The sequence below is a fragment of the Malaclemys terrapin genome, chromosome 19 (genome assembly GCF_027887155.1).
Source record: "Malaclemys terrapin pileata isolate rMalTer1 chromosome 19, rMalTer1.hap1, whole genome shotgun sequence".
In the NCBI taxonomy this organism is placed as follows: Eukaryota; Metazoa; Chordata; order Testudines; family Emydidae; genus Malaclemys; species Malaclemys terrapin.
Window position 1 is genome coordinate 10602117 of NC_071523.1, and position 20689 is coordinate 10622805.

Sequence of the window (20689 nt, forward strand, 5' to 3'; positions counted from 1 at the left end):
AGCCTTCCTATTTCTTGGCAGTCCACCAAGCCTCACTGAGGGTTTGTCACTTATGCTGGGTCATGAGCATGAACTTACTCATCAAGCGCTTTCCACTGTCCGCTCGGTGCCAGTGGACATCCCATTTCTGACTCAGACCTTTGTTGGCCTCCCCTTTTCATTCCCTCAGCTATTTCAACCAGCCAACAGCAGCACAGCATAGTCAAGTCCTCTTATCATAAAATCAGAGACTATCAGGGTTGGAAGGGACCTCAGGAGGTCACCTAGTCCAACCCCCGGCTCAAAGCAGGACCCATCCCCAGACAGATTTTTGCCCCAGATCCCTAAATGGCCCCCTCAAGGATTGAACTCACAACCCTGGGTTTAGCAGGCCAATGCTCAAACCACTGAGCTAGCCCTCCCCTTGTGTTAGGTGTGATGAACAGAACAATGGCCCTTGAGAAGTGACTCATGGGGCACTAGCACTGGCCAGGCAGTTTGCCCCACATCCCCAGTCCCTGTAGTAGCAGCAAACCATTTATGCCTGATCAAGGCAGAAAATGAATGATATAAGCAAAACTGACAGCAGAGAAATGATGTGGGCTTCGCTTCTTTAACATGTACCGGGTTTTCTATAACCTTGGTTTCAGAATTTCACACTTCTGATGTCAAAAATGTAGAGTGACAACCGCAAGATTGTGTGGGATGAAGGCAAGTGTGTCCCCAAAACCGACTGGCAGGCCTCGGAGCGAGTGGCGTGAAGGCGTTTGGGGTTGAGAGCGGCATGTTAAAAATGACAAGGCCAACTAACTGGGTACATGTGTGAACTGAATGCTTGGGGAAGGTGGGGGTCGGAGTTACACATGGCAAAGTGAGTCTACAGGCAGCAAGGATGGTGTAATTTACACCTTCTTCTGGCCTCTCAGTTTGTTGATGTATAAGAGGGTCTCACTATAAACTGATGTAACACACTCAGGGACAGAAGGTGTGAATTACCTCATTTTAGCTGCCTTTAACCAGGTATACCCATGTGTCACTTTCAACCCCCCTACGCATTTGCTCTGATTACGGCCCTGGAGCTACATTAAAGGGTTGATTGGTTTGATTTTTTTCTTTTTGAAACGAGTTCAGTGTTTTCAACCAGGGTGAGTGGCCCAGCAATAAACCTCAATGCTTTGAGAGAGCAGAAGAGAGATGGATCACAGACAATGAAGCTGAATTCCTTTGCCCAACCAGTTTAAAGGGAAGTGATTCTCTGGAGAATCCAAAAAGCAGAGGAGGTAGCATCCAAGGTGCTGCTAGAAATGATCTTTTGAGGTTAGTGATACTCAGTGGTTCGGGAGTCAAATTAGCGATCAGCATTACCCAAAAGATGTGTTAATCCATTGTTTCATTTACTATAGTACTATTCATACTTCAACACTATGACGGGAAATTCTATAACTAACTACCAATATTATTTTCACAGCAAAATGACTGACCAAGTATTATTTTATCAACTGCAATTGGTTAACATAGTAAACGCATCCTGACTGGTTAATAATTAAAATCACACAGTGTTTTAATATCACGTGCGGCAAAAAGTCGCAGGAGACACAGAAAAGAGCCGCTTGTGGATCAGGAGTCTCGGTCCGAGTATCACTGTTCTAGGTTTTAAAGCCCAAGCCCCTTGGTCTGTAGAATTTGAAACACGGTACGGAAACCTACCGAGACTCCGCTATTTCTGCCAGAGGGACAGAGGAAAGATTTGTTGGTGCCAACAGCCCTAGATATTAAACCAATGTCTCTAATCGACTCAGACATTTCCAAAGCTGTAGACTGAAAGCACTGGCTCCTGAAATGAAGTCAAGGCCAGTGTTTAAACGTCTGCCTTTTGAGCAAAAATAGAAGCCAGTCTTCCATCAACATCAATGGAAAGTGCAGTCCCATATCAGAGGGCAGAATTCATCATAGCTTATTTATTTCTTAGCCACCCTCAGCCCTCCAAGTACCACTCTCAGACCCTGTTCTGAAGCAATTCTAGCACAAGTACTGCCTTTAGGTTACATTTCCACAAGGGCTGGTCAAACGTTTTCCATCAAGACTTATTTTGTGCAGAAAATTGAGTTTTCAACTGCACTAAAATGTTCATAGAAAGTGACTGCTTTCCTCAAAAACGTTTGATTTTTTTGTTGGCTAACTAAAAATCAAAAAGTATCTGGCAAAAAAACAAAACAAAAACAAAAAAACATTTTTTGAGGAAAAAATCAAAATTTTCCACACACTAAAATTGACGAAATTTTTTTTTTTTTCCATTTGTCGTCAAATTTTTCTCCGGAGAAAGAAACAATTCCAAACAGCTCTAATTTTTACTATCCTTTCGTGAGAACTTATGCATGGAAGAACGAGAGAGAGAGAGAGGTAACACGATACAAATTCATATCCTCACTGCAGCTCAGAAAATGCTAGTTAAGGAGGTACCTTTCTGGCTTTTCTAATCCAATCAGTTTTATAAATCATGGGTGTGTTTGTGCAGAAGGATAAGTTTCAGGTTAACAATAATACTTCGCTCTCACACCGTACTTTTCACCTGTGGATCTCAAAGCATTTTATTTCGGTGATTTAGCATTATTACTCCCATTTTATAAGTGGGGAAACTGAGGCACAGAGAGGTGAGCAAGCCAATGACAGAGCCAGGTGTAGAACCCAGATTTCCTGACTCCCAGCCCCTTGGCCTGCCCACTGCATCACTGTGCCTATTAGAGAGCATCAGGGAGGGTAGTGCTGAGAATTCTACCTTTTTGTTTTTTTTTTTTAATGGGGGTTAGGCTAAATCAAAATTCTAGTACCAATATAATTAAGTGATATTTCATGTGCTTTCTTGATTTGACTATATATTGGACCATTGTCCATTATATGCAAATAGCCAAAATGTATGTAATTTCCCACATTCCAAGGTGGGTTTTCTGGAGACTACCCCCTGGTACTTCTTTTTCCCCTTTATCCTGAGGGCCGTGTAGCAGCCCCTCACTTTCTGATTAAGGAAGGCTAGACACTGCTCCTGCAGGATCCCTCCAGCACAGTCCGGTGGGTCCGCAAGCCATTTTCTTGTGTAATGTCCACTCCTCCTCTGCTGCCCTGGGATGGAATGTCTCATGTCAGACCCTGAATCATGAAATGTTTGCAATGCAGATGAAGACAGACCTTTTAAAAACAGCAGAAATATTTCCAAGGGCTGACCGCAGGCTTCCGTGGAATTACAAAAAAGATTATGAAAGCAGTTTTGAGTGACTTCTTAGGAAAATAACTTTGTCAGAGGCTATTTCTGTTTTCACTGGGAAGCATGAATGTTTTGCTTAGATACTGCAGTCAAAATGTGGGGTGAAGATCCCTGCCCAGATAATGAGCAGGGGGGGGAATAGCTCAGTGGTTTGAGCATTGGCCTGCTAAACCCAGGGTTATAAATTCAATCCTTGAGGGGGGCCTGTAACAAGGTGCTGGCCAAAAGGCACTGACTCAGCCCCTGGTAGCTCAGAGCCTGCTAGCTCAGCTCCCAGTAAGGGGAAGAGATTGGAGCGGACAGGGATTAAAGCCCTAAAGGAGAGACACCTGTGAGCTTGATGGGGGAAGGCCTATAAAGCTAGCAGGAAGGAAGTAGGAGGGGAGGAACAGGAAAGCGAGGACCTGTTTCTCCCAGCTAGCTGTAAAAGCAAGCTGTTCCCCTAAGGGGCTACCTGCCTGGGAGTGAACTGTATAAAGCTGTATATAAGTGGTGGTGGGAAAATAAAAGGACACTGGTGTTTGAAAGAGTGGTCTCCCACAAATTTGTGCAACGAGCAACAAAGGACACGTCTACAGGGCCATTTAGGGATCTGGGGTAAAAATCTGTCTGGGGATTGGTCCTGCTTTGAGCAGGGGGTTGGACTAGATGACATCCTGAGGTCCCTTCCAACCCTGATATTCTACTTACATAAATATAGTAGATTCTCCTGCTTGGCAAAAAGAATGACCAAACTAGACCAACCCATAACAAACCACCTTTCTTTAGGAAGATAACCAAAAAGTACAAATGCAAAACAAGATTAAAATCAAAGACTTAAACCAAGGTTTCCTGATTTAAATCATGATAAAAAAAGGTGATTTAAATCAATCCACCCTCTTGGCTCTGTCACTTTATGACCATAGGTCAGTAACTTAAGAGCTGATTCAGTTTACCCCTTAGAAAAGAAGTCATTTATTATTTTTATCTGTATGGTGGTAATTCCTTCCCCCTGGGGCTGTGGTAAGGATTCATTACTGAGGCCTGGTCCACACTAACCCTCCACTTCGAACTAAGGTACGCAACTTCAGCTACGTTAATAACGTAGCTGAATTTGAAGTACCTTAGTTTGAACTTACCGCGGGTCCAGACGCGGCAGGCAGGCTCCCCCGTCGATGCCGCGTACTCCTCTCGCCGAGCTGGAGTACCGGCGTCAGCGGCGAGCACTTCCGGGATCGATCCCAGAAGATCGATTGCTTACTGCCGGACCCGGAAGTAAGTGTAGACCTACCCTTAGTGTTTGTACAGTGTTTTGAAGATAAAGCTTATAATATTAGGGCATGACACATGTTGCACGTATAGCCAAAATACCCATTACAAAATTCTTGTATCCCTGTACATGTTTCTGTCCTCCTTATGGATCACGTGAAGCCAGCTACTCCCCGGCACAGAGGGCAATCACCTGAAAATACAGCTGCACTGGACCAATACATGCAGTGCTCCGTGGCAGCTAAAAAGGACCTCTTCTCTCCACTCCATGAAGAGCAGATTGCTTGGTTCCACCAAGTCTTGATTAGATTCAACAGTGGTGCTGGAGATGCTTGGGTCTTGTCTGCACTAGCAGTTAAACTTCTCGTCGCCAGTGCAGGGGGAGCATCCACTGTCAGCAACAGGTCAATTTCCTAAAGCAGACAGGACCTTTGTCCAGGGAAGCCGTTTTAGCACCTTGCCAGAAAAAAAACCCCACATCTAAGCCCAACCTGCTAAAAGGGTGCTAATATGGTATCCTTAGCCAAAGATGCCAGGGGCCAAGGTAATGAATTTACAGTGTTGGGACTGTCTGGCAGCAGATTGTATCACTCCGCCCTGTCTACATGAGGAAAATTCTGAGAAAATTTCCCACCAGTAGTAGCAACATTGATCGCCCTGGACACACTGTGTCACTTCGAACTGGTCTGAGCTAGGTTACGTGAGAGGTGTTGACAGTGGTTGCGGCCGCAGGTGCCTTGTCTGCTTTCCCTAAAACCTGTTCAGTGGCAACACTGGGAACCAACAGTAGGATTTTGTTTGTTTGTTTTAATTTCTCCTAATGGGAGGTAGGCCCTAGAAAGCTCAATGATCATCTGCCAGAGGGGAGGGAATCACAGAGGATCATTCACATGCAAGCTAAGGCCCTGTTTGTACAAGGACTAAACAAAAATAATTCCTGTAGGGGGAAGAGCGATCGACAGTGCAAATGAATACCCCATTTACACAAGTTTCTAATGCATCCATTGCGGGTAGGCAGGGACGGCTCTATGTTTTTTGCCGCCCCAAGCACGGCAGTCAGGCGGGCTTCGGCGGCACCCCTGCGGGCGGTCTGCGGTCACGCGGATTCGGTGGCGTTTCTGTGGGTGGTCTGCCGGTCCCGCGGCTTCGGCGTACTTGCTGCCAAATTGCCACCGAAACCGCGGGACCGGCGGACCTCCCGCAGGCATGCCGCCGAAGGCTGCCTGACTGCAGCCCTCACAGCGACTGACACCCCCTCCTCCCCCCCGCGGTTTGCTGCCCCAGGCACACTCTTGCTGCGCTGGTGCCTGGACACACCCCTGCGGGTAGGATCTCAACATAAATAATAATCCCTAATGTCTTTATAGGTGTTAAAGGGTCCAAACATGGGGCAAAACATGCATCTTGTAAAATAGTAAGAAACTTGGGAAATGCAGTAGATTTAATATACTTGAACTGCAGCAAAGCATTTGACATGGTAGCACATAGGAAATTTAGCTAAATTAGAGAAGATGGGAATTAGTAAAGGAATGGCAAGGTGGTCAAGAAACCGGCTAAAGGGGAGAAGACACTGGGTTGTGCTGAAAGGTGAATTTCCAGCCTGAAGGGAGGTTACTAGTGGAGTTCCTCATGGGCTAGTCTTGGGACCGATCTTATTCAGTACTTTTATTAATGACCTTGGCACAAAAAGTAGGAGTGTGCTCGTGAAATTTGCGGATGATACAGAGGAGGATCAGAATATTACACAAGAAGATCTGAATGAGCTTGAAGACTGGTGTGACAGAAATGGAATACAATTCAACAGTACGAAGTGTAAGGTCATGCACCTACAGTCTAACCAGAAGAATTTCTGCTATAAGTATGGACTCATCAGTTGGGAATGAGAGGAGGAGAGACCAACCTATGTGTGTGCGTTGACCGCAGGATGACTATGAGCCACCTATGTGGTGCGGCTAGGTTTGCATTTGCTGTTATCAGACGAGGCATTTCTAGCAGAGATAGGGAAGTATTAGTGCCACTGTACGAGGTACTGGTAGGACCTCATATGGAAAACTGTATAATTCTGGCCACCCATGTTCAAGAAAGAGGAGTTCAAGCTGGAACAAGTGCAGAGAAGAGCTACTAGGATGATCAAGAGAATGGAGGGCCTCTCTTATGAGAGGAGACTGGAAGAGCTTGGTGGGTTTAACTTAGCACAGTGAAGACTGAGAGGGGATCTGATTGCCCTCTAGAACTACATCAGGTGGTAAACACCAGGGACAGTGAAGCTATTTAAGCTAAAGGACACAAGAACAAATGGGGATAAACTGGCCATGAAAAAATTCAAGCTGGAAAGTAGAAGGTTTCTAATCATCACCAGAGGACTAAGTCTTGTAACAGCCGCCCAACAGAAGTTGTGGGGGCAAACAACTTAATTAGTTTTAAGAGCAAGCTGAACAAATTGATGAGTGGGACTGTATGATGGGGTGGCTTGTGATGGTGGCTGACAAGGCTCGGGATCCCTGAGGGTCCCTTCTGGTTCATATCAGATGTCCCTAAAATCTCATGCTTCAGGGCTGCTGTCAGTCACCGCCAGGTTCACCTGGGAGTCTCTCAATCCATTCCCTGCCCTTGCAGGGGTCTCAGGCATTGGTGCACTTCAGTCCCTCCCAGTCTCTGCCTGACATATAATAGTTCAGTCTCCTGTGGGCTGAAATACTTTGGTCTATTTCATTGTTGGGTTTAGTGCACAGGGGCTGGGTGGTGTTGAAGGCCTGCGATATACAGGAGGTTGGATTGGATGATCTGGTCATCCCTTGTGGTTATGACTTGGCAGAGTAGGATAGGAGGATTTAATTACAGCATAGCAGAAGGCAGTTGATCTAGACTCTTCTAGAGAGCTTGGTCAAGTCACACCATTGCTCTGTGCCTCAGTTTCCCCATCTGTAATGGGGACACTGGTAATGGCACTGACCTCCTTTACAAGGCATTTTGAGACCAACAGATGAAAATCACTTTATAAGGACTAGTTATGATCACAGAAAGAAAAAAGGGCCCTTTGCCAATTACTCTTTCTGGAGATATGTTGGTCCTTCTCTCATTCCCCCTTTCCCCTCCCCAGCCTCACCAAGTTGGCTGAAGAGGAGGATTTCCCCATTTGTTATATTGTCCTTAGGTCTTTATAAACAAGTCACACAATGAGTGTGGGAACCAGCAAACGCAGATCCTGTTCTGAGAAGGGTTTCATCCAGTCCTGACTCATTGTTATTAATATCACTAATAACTGATTATTTCAGAGTGGAGATGGTCTCATTCAATAAAGACGCTTTGTTAGCTAAAAACTGAAGGTAAAGATTTGACTTAGCTGGCCCCATTGCTCATATTTAGCTCTTGAAATGAAGTGAATGGGGTGGGGAGGAAGGGGAAATCTAAGGTGTCAACCGAACTCTATAAACCTCAAAACTATCACCTTCTTGCAAAACAGCTGCTGCCCTCTATGCCAGGAGACCTACCCTAAACCTCTCTTTAGGGGACCCCTAAAAAGAAAGCGAGGGCTGCAAAAACATTCCAGGGAACCACTCCACCTCTCACCAAATGTGGATCATTCATTCTTCATGGACCCAATGATCTTAATAATAAATAATATATGGAGATATACCTATCTCATAGAACTGGAAGGATCCCCAAAAGATCATCAAGTCCAGCCCCCTGCCTTCACTAGCAGGACCAAGTACTGATTTTGCCCCAAATCCCTAAGTGGCCCCCTCAAGGATTGAACTCACAACCCTGGGTTTAGCAGGCTCAAACCACTGAGCTATCCCTCCCTTGCAGGTGTTGATGGTTGATTAGTCAGCTGGAGAAGATTCACTTCATAAGTTTTACCCCTTGTTTCTTATGTCATAAAGTACGGCCTCTGGATGAGAACTTTCACTTCTGCCCCAGTCCCCCCTTCTCTCCTGTTAATATCTAGACACATTTAAGAGTGCAGTGTAATATAATTGGTATGCATTTTCAACACAGCACAGAGGTTGGCTTTATCAGGGAAACCTCTTGTGAGCTTCAAAAGCCAAATTCAACTGCTTCCCTCATCTGTGAAAGGTACAGAATGAAAACATGGTAACCTCAAACTCTTTTTAATCTTCAGTGTATCTCTCCCTTTTCATCTTTTGACTGTGTTTCCTTCCCCATTGTCATCTCTGAACCTCAATGGGGAAGCAAATTGAACTCAGCATCTTTGGTCAGGTGAATCCAAAGAGCTGTTCCAATTCCAGTGGGCAAGTCAACATCAGTAGCAACCATCACCCAAGCTTGGGTATCACAACTGTTCCTGAAGGCAAGAAGAGGAAGGAGAAGGATTAAATGGCACATTTCCCCATCCAAAGGACCAGCCACTCCAAATCAAAAAGCTTTAGTTTTATCTCAGTGACATACAAGACTTACCAACTCTGAAAGAGAAAATATATTAATTTATACAACTTCCAGCATTCTTCAACTGCCGCCTAGGGTTAGACACAACTAACAACAATTTGCAAATTCTCGTGTGGGCAGAATATGCCATTGTGTTAGTCATGTCACAGCATGACTAAAAGTTCAAGTATAAACATGCCACCCCCATGTTTAGGGTCAGAAGCTGGGAGGCGTGTGGATAGTGGCTCTTTCTTATCCCCAGATGTGGTTGTGAGCAGGATAGAGGTGGAGGTGTTTTTTCCCCTCAGAGTGGACTAGCAGAGAGCACACAGAGACTGGACTCAGCTAGTGGACCACTGTGCTTAGGGCCCAATCCTGCTCACAGGGTAGCCAAAGAAAATTTTATCACTTCAGTGGGAGCAGGAGGAGAGGCCCCAATAGAGCAATAGAACCCACAAGTCCCTAAAACACTTGAGACTATCTTGAATATTAGAAGGTGCCCAGAACTCAACGGTTCCCCGAGCAGTAAGTTTGATGGATCTCAAAGATGAGTGCTGTTTACAAGGGAGCTAGATCCTATTTTTAACTGCAAGATACTAAAAACCAATGAAATAAAATGAAGGAAAAAAATCAAAATGCACCAGTACAAAATGCGGAATAACAGGGTAGGCTCAGTACTGCAGAAAAGGATCTGGGGGTTACAGTGGGTCACAGATTGAATCGAAGCCAACAGTGTGATGGTATTGTGAAAAAGGCAAAGGTCACTCTGGGATGTGTCGTCATATGTAAGACACAGGAGGTAATTGTCTCACTCTGATCAGCAGTGGTGTGGCCTCAGCTGGGGTACTGCACGACCCTATAAGCAAGGTGTGAACAAGTTGAGTCAAGAGGAGAGCAAGAAAAATGATAAATGGTTTAGAAAACCTGCCCTAGAACGAAAGGTTGAAGGAACTGGGCATGTTTAATCTAGAGAAGAGAAGGCTGAAGGAGGACATAACAGTCTTCAAATATAGAGGACAGCAATCAACTATTCTCCATGTCCACCAAGAGCAGGACAAGCAGTAATGGGTTTAATCTGCAGCAAGGGAGATTTAGGTTGGTATGACACAGAGGTTCACTACTCTGTGTCAGCAACTTTTGTCAGGACTGACATATTCACTAACACACTGTCGTTGCAATACATACCCACAAGGTGGCATGCAATACATCACTGGAAAACTAATAACTCACTGGTTTCAGAGCAGCAACTGTATTAGTCTGTATCCGCAAAAAGAACAGGAGTACCTGTGGCACCTTAGAGACTAACACATTTATTTGAGCATAAGCTTTCGTGGGCTGTAGGGAGATGGCTCTGGGGAACTCAGGAGTCAGGCATCAGTGTTTATTACCTGCAAGACAAGGATTGGACTGATGGAGTCCTGAAGGGTTGGCTGGCAAGACACACAAGCGGATGTGTCAGGGAGCTGTCACACAGTTTAACAGTAGCAAAACTCTCCCTCGCTGAAGCTGAGAGGGGTAAGGTGGTGACTCAGTCCTGGGAACCCCAGCAGCCTGTCACACAGCAGCTGGTCTGAAGGAAATTCAGGATCAGACGCTGTGGGGTGACTCTGCAAACAGTAACTGGGTGGTGGAAGCCAGGGTGGGACCTGGCGGCTTGTATGCAGGCTGTTGGTGTCAGGGCTGTGAGTCACAGCAGCATAGCATCTAAGGCACCCAGAGTCGCAGGGCAAGGGCTGACACAACCCCTTTCTGGTCTGGGTTGAGCCCCAAAGCCTCACAGTTGGATATTAGGACAAACTCTGTAGCTATGAGGATAGTTAAGCCCTGGCACGGGTTACCTCATCAGGCTGTGGAATCCCTTGTACTGGAGGTTCAGAACAGATTAGACCAGTGGGTCCCAAAGTGGGTTTATGAACCCCTGGGGGTTCTCGGGAAAAAATTCCCTAATGGCGGACAGAGCTGTCCCTAGGGACCTTGGGCAGCACAGGGCCAGCCGCCCAGAGCCTTGGGGACTTCCAAGAGCTAAGCAGATCACAGCAAGCCTATCACACTGAGGAGACTGAAACTTCAAGACTCCTTATACGAAATAGAAAGGGAGGTGGATATTTTCTGCTGTTTTTAAAATTTAATAGGCTGCTAGTGTTGGTTTTTTTTTTAAATGATTACGAAGAACAAGTTTAAGCTTTGTTGCAACGTTCATTGTTTGCCTGGACTGCTCAAGAGCTGAATGATTGTGTAGGAAGAACTCTTTGAGTTGGCTTCTTAAATAGCTTCCTGCTGTTTCACATCTGATCCTCCTTGATGAAACCAAGGAGCCAGAGGCGCCAGGACGGGGAGGCGACGAGGGTCACGAGGGTCACGTGCCGCCCCCATATCAGTGCTCCTCCCTGCGGGTCCCTCCCTTTTTTTCCAGCAGCCCCCATGGACCTCCCCACACACACTTTTCTGGCAGTGCCCCCACAGCCAGGGCCGGCTCTGGCTTTTTTGCCGCCCAAGGCAAAAAAGCCTCCCTCCACCCCCCCCCCAGCACGGCAGGGGAGGGCGCCAAGCCTGGCCGCGGGCTGCTCTCCCCGACCAGCCGGAGTGCCGGGGGGGAGGGCAGCGAGCCTGCCGCGGCTCCACTGGCGGCCGGAGCCCTGGAAGGAGGGCAGAGAGCCCGGCCGGGGCTCCGCTCTCCCCGGCGGCCAGAGCGCCGGGGGGAGGACGGTGAGCCCACCACGGCTCCGCTCTCCCCAGCAGCCAGAGCGCCGGGGGGGAGGGCGGTGAGCCCACCGCGGCTCCGCTCTCCCCGGTGGCCAGAGCGCCTGGGGGAGGGCGACGAGCCTGGCCGGGGCTCCGCTCTCCCCGGTGGCCAGAGCTGGAGCGCTGCACTGCCCCCCTCCAGGTGCCGCCCCAAGCACAAGCTTCGTGGGCTGGTGCCTGGAGCCGGCCCTACCCCCAGCAGGGCCAGTGCAAGGAAGTTTCGCACCCTAGGCGAAACTTCCACCTTGCGCCCCCCCCCCCCCAGCCCTGCAGCAGCTCCCCGCCCCACCCTGCAGTGAGGCTCCTCCCCCCGCGGCAGCTTCCCCCCCTCTTGCCCTGAGGCGCCCTCCCCACGGCATCACCCCCGCCCCCGGGAGCCGTGCAGCAGTTCCCCACCCCCGCTCACCTCTGCTCCACCTCCTCCCGGAGCACGCCACCCCCGCTCTAATTCTCCTCCCCTCCCAGGCTTGGGGCGCCAAACAGCTGATTGGCGCCGCAAGCCTGGGAGGCAGGAGAAGTGGAGCAGCAACGGCACGCTCGGGGAGGGGGCGTAGGAACAATGTAAAAAAAAAACAACACCTGCTTTTTGACACCCCCAAATCTTGGCGCCCTAGGCAACCGCCTAGCTTTCCTAAATGGTAGCACCAGCCCTGCCCCCCGGCTGCACAAAAGCTTTGCCCCTGCAACCCTTTTTTCTCCTGGTGCCTCTGATAGGAGCCTAACAGGCTTCATCCAAAGTGATACAAGCTACACAAGTGAGATCTTGGCAGAGTGTTTCTGTTTCCCGAATGTAATAAAAACACTGTGATGATAAATCATAGTTAATAAATGATCTGTAATAAGCATGTCCTAAAAACAAATTTTATATTTCCAAGATCACTGCTTTTATAATTGATGCTGAGGTAAGGGAGAAAATCCCTGGAAATATCTATTTTTAGGAGGGAGTTCACCAGACCTGACATTTTAGTGAAAGGGGTTCACAGTTTGTTAAAGTTTGGGAACCACTGGATGGACAAACACCTTTCGGGGTGGTCTAGATTTATTGAATCCTGCCTCTGCTTGGGGGGTGGATTCGAGATCCCTTCCAGACCCACATTTCTATGACTCCCTGAAAACGAACACGTCTTTGGCCTGGGAGCACTGACCCCTTTGGATATCGTGTGGATGCGTTTGTTCGAGAGCATCAGGGCTTGTTCCTTGTCTTCACTCTTCTGGTGCCAGCAGGCATGTGGGTTACCCCAGCTGAAGTGAGGGTCATTACCGAGGTGGAGCAGATCTCAGTGGGTTATGCTGCAGTTGAGTCTTGTGCTGACTGAACTCATTCGTTAATATTCATTTGAGCTCACAGAAAAAAAAAAGTGTGGTGGTGAATCACAGTGAAATGAGAAAGTCAGTTTGCTATAGATGAGTCGTACGTCAGGAAGAAAAGTATATTACAGTAAAAAATTAAAAGAAAGGCTCTTCTACCAGCACTAGCGGCTCTGGAACTGACTACAGTACCGCAATAGTAAAACAATTGCCTCATTCTTGGGCTCCCACTCAAAGGCTGAGAATACTGAAGAGAATCCTGCCCAAGTCTAAGAGCGTGACCAGACAAACTTCATCTGTCTGATGGGGCGTGTGGAAAAAAAGATCAATAATAACTGTTAACTGAATGTTAAAAAAAGTAAACTAAAGAGCAGAAACAATTTCAAATAGAAATAGGCTATGGATTGCCCGACACTAAACGGTAGCATCTGAATTCCAGGGGTGCCAGCAAGAGTCGTCCTACAGAAACACAGTAAAAAGACAATCCTTGCTCCAAAGCAATCATAATCTCGGTGACTCCAGGTTTTAAGAGGCATGGGCTAAGTAATGGATGGGACCCGAGTCTGAATATTGGTGCTGAATATTAGAAAAGCAAATGCACTGTCTCTTGCAATAACAATCATTTTGCACTGATATGGGGTCTTTCCCCCCTAATCGGTCTGCAGACCATCAGGCCAGTCCTGCAATCCTTACTCAGATGAGAAGGGATTGTAGGATCAGGACCTATATATTGAGGAATCACTCCACCTTAAGGATGAGAGGATGGGAGCCAGATCACCATGGTACAGTAAATTGCGTGAGTGTGGGAGGGGAAATTACAGCTCAGGGCCACAGGGCAAACCCCTACTTTTAATCAAAAGGGCCATGAGGATCTGCTAACGTCAGTGCAGAATAGGCAGGACTAAGTGTTCTTAAAGGTCTGTTCCAGAAGTCCCACAAGCTTTAGATCTGGCTTTGATCTCTATTTAAAAATCTCCAAGCACACAAAGTTCTGCTGAAATATTTCTCCCTAATTTGCCATGATAGGCACTGCCTAGGCACAGTACACATACAAATGACTCATTCACATGGGAGGGACTGTTTGGGTTTCGCTAACATTTCCATTGACAGGGCAAAATCATGAAGAGGTCAGCTTGGAGGCCTGATTCCTGCAGGCACTCACCCTTGGCTTGACTACACTCAGGCAAGGCGGTGCCTGGCCTCCATGATCCTACTCCCATGCATTATACACATTGAGGACAATTATTGGGAATTGCACCAAGCAATCCCTGTACCAAGATACCCAGATGACTAGATGTCTGTTATCCCATTCTAACCCGGTACCCATATTAACTGAGGCCAGAGCTGTAATCTCCTGGGTTGAAATCGAGAGCTTTAACAGCTAAGTCTTAAACCGGGGATGAGTTGGGGGAAGAGACCTAGATCACGATGGAATCTCTTTGAATGAAATTCAATGCAGAAGCCGCATCCCATTCAGAAGTTGCTACAGAAAGGGGTGGTGGGTGGTCCAAAGAAGGAGCCGTTTTCTTTTTACACTTTGGGGAGATCGAAGTCAAGCCCGAGTTTCTCCGCTTGTAACCGAGCCGGGGCCAGACAGATTTCCCGAAATCTCCGGGGACGTGCCAAGGCATAAGGAGGACCCGGGCCCAGCCTGCTTCCCCCAGGACATTCCCAGAACAGGCTCCGCTCACCCTCCGGCCCAGCTGATGAGCCAGGGACGTTTCTCGTGTTAAGTTCATAATGCAAGCGATGAATAAATCCGGATCCTTTACCAGCTCTCTGGGGCAAGCCCCCGCCCGTCTTGGCACCTTCCTCTCCAACGGGGAGACCCCAGCCCACCTCCGGGGGCAGCAGCTGTGGGATCTGCCCCCTCTACCACCCAGCCCCGGCAGGGCATCCCCTTTCTAAGCCAATAGCCGCTGGGGAATCCGTGCCCCCCTCCCCTGGGTCCGCGCTATGGGTGCGGGGGAGAACGGAATCCCCCAGCGCCAGCTGTTTGCCCCCAGCCCACACACACCTGCCAGCCCCAGCTGCGTGGCCACGTGCCCCCGGCGCAGCTGCCTTACCTGCGGGGGCGCCGCCTGGGTCCCCAGGAGAAGCAGCAGGAGCAGCAGCCCCCGGGCAGCCATCAGCCCCGCTCCCCGCGAGCGCGAAGGTCCGACTCCTAGCGCCTCCGCTCGCGGGACTCCCGCATCTCGGCTCGCCTGGACCGCGCCGAGCGCCACTTCCCTGGAGCCAGCCCCGCGCCCCTGCGCGCGCCAGCAGCTCCCGCGGAGACTTTCTAGCGCGAGCAGCGGGGGCGGCAGAATCCGAAACCCCGAAATCACACCGAGAAAAGGGGTTTGACAGAGCGTGTCACTAGCCCGGCCCCCTCCCGCCTGCCCCCCCCTCGGGCTCCCCCAGCATGCAAATTGCAGCGCTAGGGAGCCCATGGGGTTTCACGCCCTTGCCCGAAAAACAACTGAGGCCGAGGGGATCAGTTTCTCCCCCCTTTGCCCGTCCCTGGCTGCAGGGAGCGGGAACAAAGAACCTCGGAGCCCCCCTCTTCTCTGCCTCGGGCTGGGCAAACTCCTGCTCCAGCCACCCCTCGCCCTCTGAGACAACACTCATTTTCCTCTGCTTGGAGGACAGCGAGCTCACCCCCCCCCCCCGGGAAAGTCTGGGTGCTTTAAACCTGAACTGGGGGGAACCCGCCCTGCCCTTGATTTCAGGTGGATTTTGCCCTGCCCTTGATTTCAGGTGGATTTGGAGCAACTCTCTATTTGAACGGTCCAAAGCCCCGCGGGATTAGCTTTATCCCAAAGAGAATTTCAGCCAGTCCCCTCCCTGTAAGACTCTGCATGAAACCTCTTCTGCACCCCCCCCCCCCAACAAAAACAAGTTTTGTAAAAATAGCCCCTTGAAAAAGGACAGAACGGGTTAAAAAAAAGCCACCCTGAGCCAGGCAGTAAAGTCCCGAGAAGCTGCGTTTTCATGACGATGCTTTTTTGTGCGTGTAAATTCTGCTTAAGAAAAGGTCAGTACAGAATGAGTGGAGGATAATTCGTTGATTTATCACTGGTGTGCAACAGCCCCACTGAAACAACCCCTGTAATTACCCGGCATTTCACTCTCCTGCAGCCAAGTTCATTATGCAAAATGGGAGCACTTTCGCTGAAATGGCTTTTGAAGTCCTTATTTAACTCACTTTATTCAAGAGTCATGGATGTCTTTTCTAGAGCCCCCCCCCCCTCCACAATCACATAAGCATCTACTTAACTTTACACACCCGAGTCATGCCCTTGGACTAGTAGACTCAGGTGTGTTTGCAGGATTGGGTCCTTACTTGTAAAATTTATCTTCGGCTATTTTTAAAAGCAATTTTTACATTTAAAAATGCAGTCTAATGCCTTCAATAGAACACCAATGTATTCCCAGCTATCACACACGAACTGAAACCTAAAATAAACATAGGGCCCTAAATTTTCAGAGGTGACCTTGAGCACTGCATTGTAGAGTTCACTGATCCCTACCAGCATATTATCTAGTTTGGCAAAATATGTCCTGGGCTGCAGTCTCAGTTATAAATTTACAGAACACAAACTGGCTGTGGGTAGCAGGTGTTTGAGGTTTGGGGACAGCAGAGTGGTTGAGTGGGATAGTGTGTGTGTGTGTATTGGGCTGTTAAAATTACTGTCTGGAAAATTTATTTAAACTTTATGGTAGATTACATGGTTTTCTTGGTTCCTAGAATCAAGGTTGCTGGATTGATTTATTTTTGGTTTTGTTTTGAACTTTAATCGACATAAATACAACAGCCAAATTTGGGGATAGGATGTGTGTTTTATTAGCACAAGCACCAACATGGGACTGCCTCTGCTTAATGTTACCTATATGAGTGGTCTTACTGAAGTAAGTGCAGCTAGGTGACTGAAGGGCTCCCAAGACCACAGTACTTGGATGCTCATAGAACAGGAATCTAATGTTAGGCAAGAGCTTAAGTCTTTCCAAAAACAGAGATGTGGGTTTAAATCAAATCAAAATTGAACGTGCCGTGTCAGTGTGGGGAAAAAACCCTGACATGGTCACCGACCACTGTTATTGTCTACTGTGTGAGGTAGGCTCTGCATTAAATAATACCATTCTCAGAATGGGTATTCCAGTCCTCAGGCGTTTGAAATAAACACATTCGATTCAGACCGTGTTTTGATTATATTCAAGTGAATTACCAGGGACTTTCTGAAAGGAGCCATACCAGGAACTACAACACCCACCTCTGCTTCAGCAAAATAAAATTATTTTTCTCAAAATGTTCCATTCATTTCCTAGAAAATAATCCCCTGCACTGAAGACAAACACAGATGTTACGGAAAAATTGTTTCTCCAGGTCCCAGTTCTCCATAAGGAATTTTAATTTAACGGGCAGAAAGAGAAAATCCTTGGTAGCACAATTGATTATTGTTTATAATACCCATCTAATTGGATCTGTCCCTCTATTTAAACACTTACTAAAATGTGTATTTGCCTATAAATAGTCCTTTGAGCTCAATGGTACTACATGCAGGTGCAAAGTTACTTAAATGTGTATGGATTTTCAGGTGGACAGCTTTGTTAATTACCAATGCTATTAGCACAGTGCCAAGGTAAATATTTTGGCTGCAGTATGAGTGAGAAAATAGTTGAGAAAAGAGGTATTCTTAAACACTGTCAAATGGAAACAAGGGATCATTCTATCAAAGGAGCCAGTTTAAAATGCCATCTTTTGAAAACTGGGTTTCACTCACAGCTGCTATCTAAGGGTACATCTACGCTACAGCGGGGAGTTGATTTAAGATACGCAAATTCAGCTACGTGAATAGCGTAGCTGAATTCGACGTATTGCAGCCGATTTACCCCGTTGTGAGGACGGCGGCAAAATCGACTTCTGACGCTTTTTGTCGGCGGCGCTTACTACCACCTCTGCTGGTGGAGTTAGAGCGCCGATTCGGGGATCGATTGTCGCGTCCCGACGGGACGCGATAAATCGATCCCGGAGAGGTCGATTTCTACCCACCGATTCAGGCGGGTAGTATAGACCAGACCTAAGGCATCAGTTGTGCACCCATTTATGGCAGTGGGAGTGTTGCCAATGACTTCTGTTAGTACAGGATCAGACCCAAAGGACCTACAATCTTTGACTCTTTTAGTCTCAATGGCTTGAAAGGAGCCTCTTGCTGGAGTTAAGGGCTACGCTATGTGCAGGCTGCAAAATCAGGTCCTAACACAATATTCAGTGAACACGGCCCTGTTACATTTGCAGGTCAAGGACTCTCATGGCTACAGTGATACTCAGGAAGGTATTTGCAGCTGAAGATCATTTACCAAATTTCTCTGTTGCCATCCCCGTTCCCAGTTTTACCAGGGGAGAGCTTCCAACCCGAGGCCTTGGAGGATCACACCTGCTGCAGTATCACACGGCGAGAGAAGTGGCTGCTTGTATAGTCAGTACCCAAACCATTTAACACCTTATAGGTGAAACCCAGCATCTTAAACCTCTGCTGGAAATCAGCTGGCCGCCAGGGCAGATATGGGGCAGTGGTATATTGTGCTTGTATCAGGAAACACCACTTAGGCCTGGTCTACACTAGAAAATTAAGTCAGGTTAACTAGATTCATAGATTCATAGATTCTAGGACTGGAAGGGACCTCGAGAGGTCATCGAGTCCAGTCCCCTGCCCGCATGGCAGGACCAAATACTGCCTAGACCATCCCTAATAGACATTTATCTAACCTACTCTTAAATATCTCCAGAGACGGAGATTCCACAACCTCCCTAGGCAATTTGTTCCAGTGTTTAACCACCCTGACAGTTAGGAACTTTTTCCTAATGTCCAATCTAGACCTCCCTTGCTGCAGTTTAAACCCATTGTTTCTGGTTCTATCCTTAGAGGCTAAGGTGAACAAGTTCTCTCCCTCCTCCTTATGACACCCTTTTATATACCTGAAAACTGCTATCATGTCCCCTCTCAGTCTTCTCTTTTCCAAACTACATCACTCACAAGTGTGAACAATCCACATCATTAAACTGGCCTAGAGTTTAGTTCTTCTGTCAACCTAGCTACTGCCTCCCAGGGAGATGGAATAATTACAGCCCTAGGAGAGCCCTGCCGGCTGGTGTAGGTAGCATCTAAGCTGAAGCACTACAGTGGTGCAGCTGCAGCATTTCAAGTGTAGACAAGCCCTTAGCAAGCAAAGGCCAGATTTTTAAGGTGTTTAGGTGCCTAATGATGTAGATAGGCACATAGTGTGATTTTCAAAAGCAGGGTGTGCTTAGAGATACCTTAAAATATCTGACCCCCAAGCGGCCGCATTTTGTAGTAACCGTGGTTTCCGAACGCTTTGAAATTGCCACTCGCTGGAGAATAGCCTCATTTACATCAATTGGGCTAGGTCCGTTTGCCAGGCCAATCATTCCAGGAACATCATCCTGCAGTATTTACTGTGGTGGATGTGTATGGAGATGTTGCATTAATTCTTAATTTTAAACTTTCTGCAGTTGGTTTAAATTCAGCCAGTTGTTCAAATCACCTGCTGTATGTTAAATATTTTCAGGGCAACTTTGATAACATGATCTGGAGAGTGCTGTTAATTCTCCAGTTTCACCCCAGAATGGGTGTCAACTATGGTCAGACTTCACCATAGCAGATGTATTTAGTTCTCTTCTTTTTTTTTCACCACAGTTCCAACATTTGTTTATTCTTACTATGTCGTGTTAGCTGTTGTCCAGTGTCTCATTAAAAGTAACCGCCTCTTGAACTAGATTTAATATTGGCTACATGGAGACTTTGCTATTTCTACATATTTTGATTATAAATTGGCTAGCCTAGGTCATTAGCACACAAATTATGCAATTTTTCATTGAACTTTTAAGACTTGATACTGCATTTCCTTTCACACCCAGAACTCCGACTTTGGTCACAGAAAAGTAAGGGTTTGGGTTGTGCAAGGAGTGCCGGGTTGGATCTTTATGGACATGAAAAGAAAGTTGACTGCTGCAGTCTTGGAGATGTAGCAATGTTCTTGAGAATTAATTTGCACAATACAAAAACCAGGGGTCATCACCCCATAAAATTAATCAGCAGCAAGTTTAATAGGAACAAGAGGAAATACCTTGTCACAAAATGCACAATTAAGTTGTGAAACTCACTGCCATGAAATGTTGTGATGGCTAAAAGTATAAATGGGGTTTAAAAAAAACAACTAGGTAACTTTATGGAGGATAGGTCCATCAATGGCTATTAACCAAGACGGTCAGGGATGTAACCCCATGCTTGGGATGACCCAAACCTCTGACTGCCAGAAGGCAGGAGGGGAACACACAGGTGCATCTCCCCAAATTGTCCTGTTCTGTACACTCCCGCTGAAGCATTGGTACTAGCCATTGTTGGAGACAGAATACTGGGCTAGATGGACCATCGCTCTGACCCAGTATGGCCGTTCTTATGTAATAAACGTTCCCATTTGTTTCTCTCCCATACATTTAATCTCTAAGAATTAAAACAGGAAGTCCTAGGAGAATACTAAGAATTTCTTGTTGTGGACTTGGATACAACAAGTCTTTGAACAGAGGGAAAGTCCCAAATTATTTCAACACTTGCAGTTCCACTATAGCAGACATCCTCATACTGAGGAGTTGTTCTATAATAAACAACAGGGGGGGAAATATCAACATCTCTAATAGTATGTAAAGTTCCACACTCAGTATCTGCAATCTAAAGAAAAAGAAAGTAGAAAAACAGACCAGATTTT

General features: G+C 47.2%; 1 protein-coding gene across 3 annotated transcripts in view; it reads right to left on the reverse strand.

Annotated features, from left to right (window-relative positions):
• Nucleotides 1-15119, reverse strand: part of TNFRSF8 (TNF receptor superfamily member 8) — a 39490-nt gene extending 24371 nt beyond the window's left edge. For all 3 annotated transcript variants that reach the window (XM_054009285.1, XM_054009284.1, XM_054009283.1), the window contains exon 1: nt 14989-15119. In XM_054009285.1, coding sequence (XP_053865260.1) covers nt 14989-15051 — 63 coding nt within the window. In that variant the 5' untranslated portion in view covers nt 15052-15119. The remainder of the gene's footprint in view (nt 1-14988) is intronic.
• Nucleotides 15120-20689: the final 5570 nt, after the last annotated feature.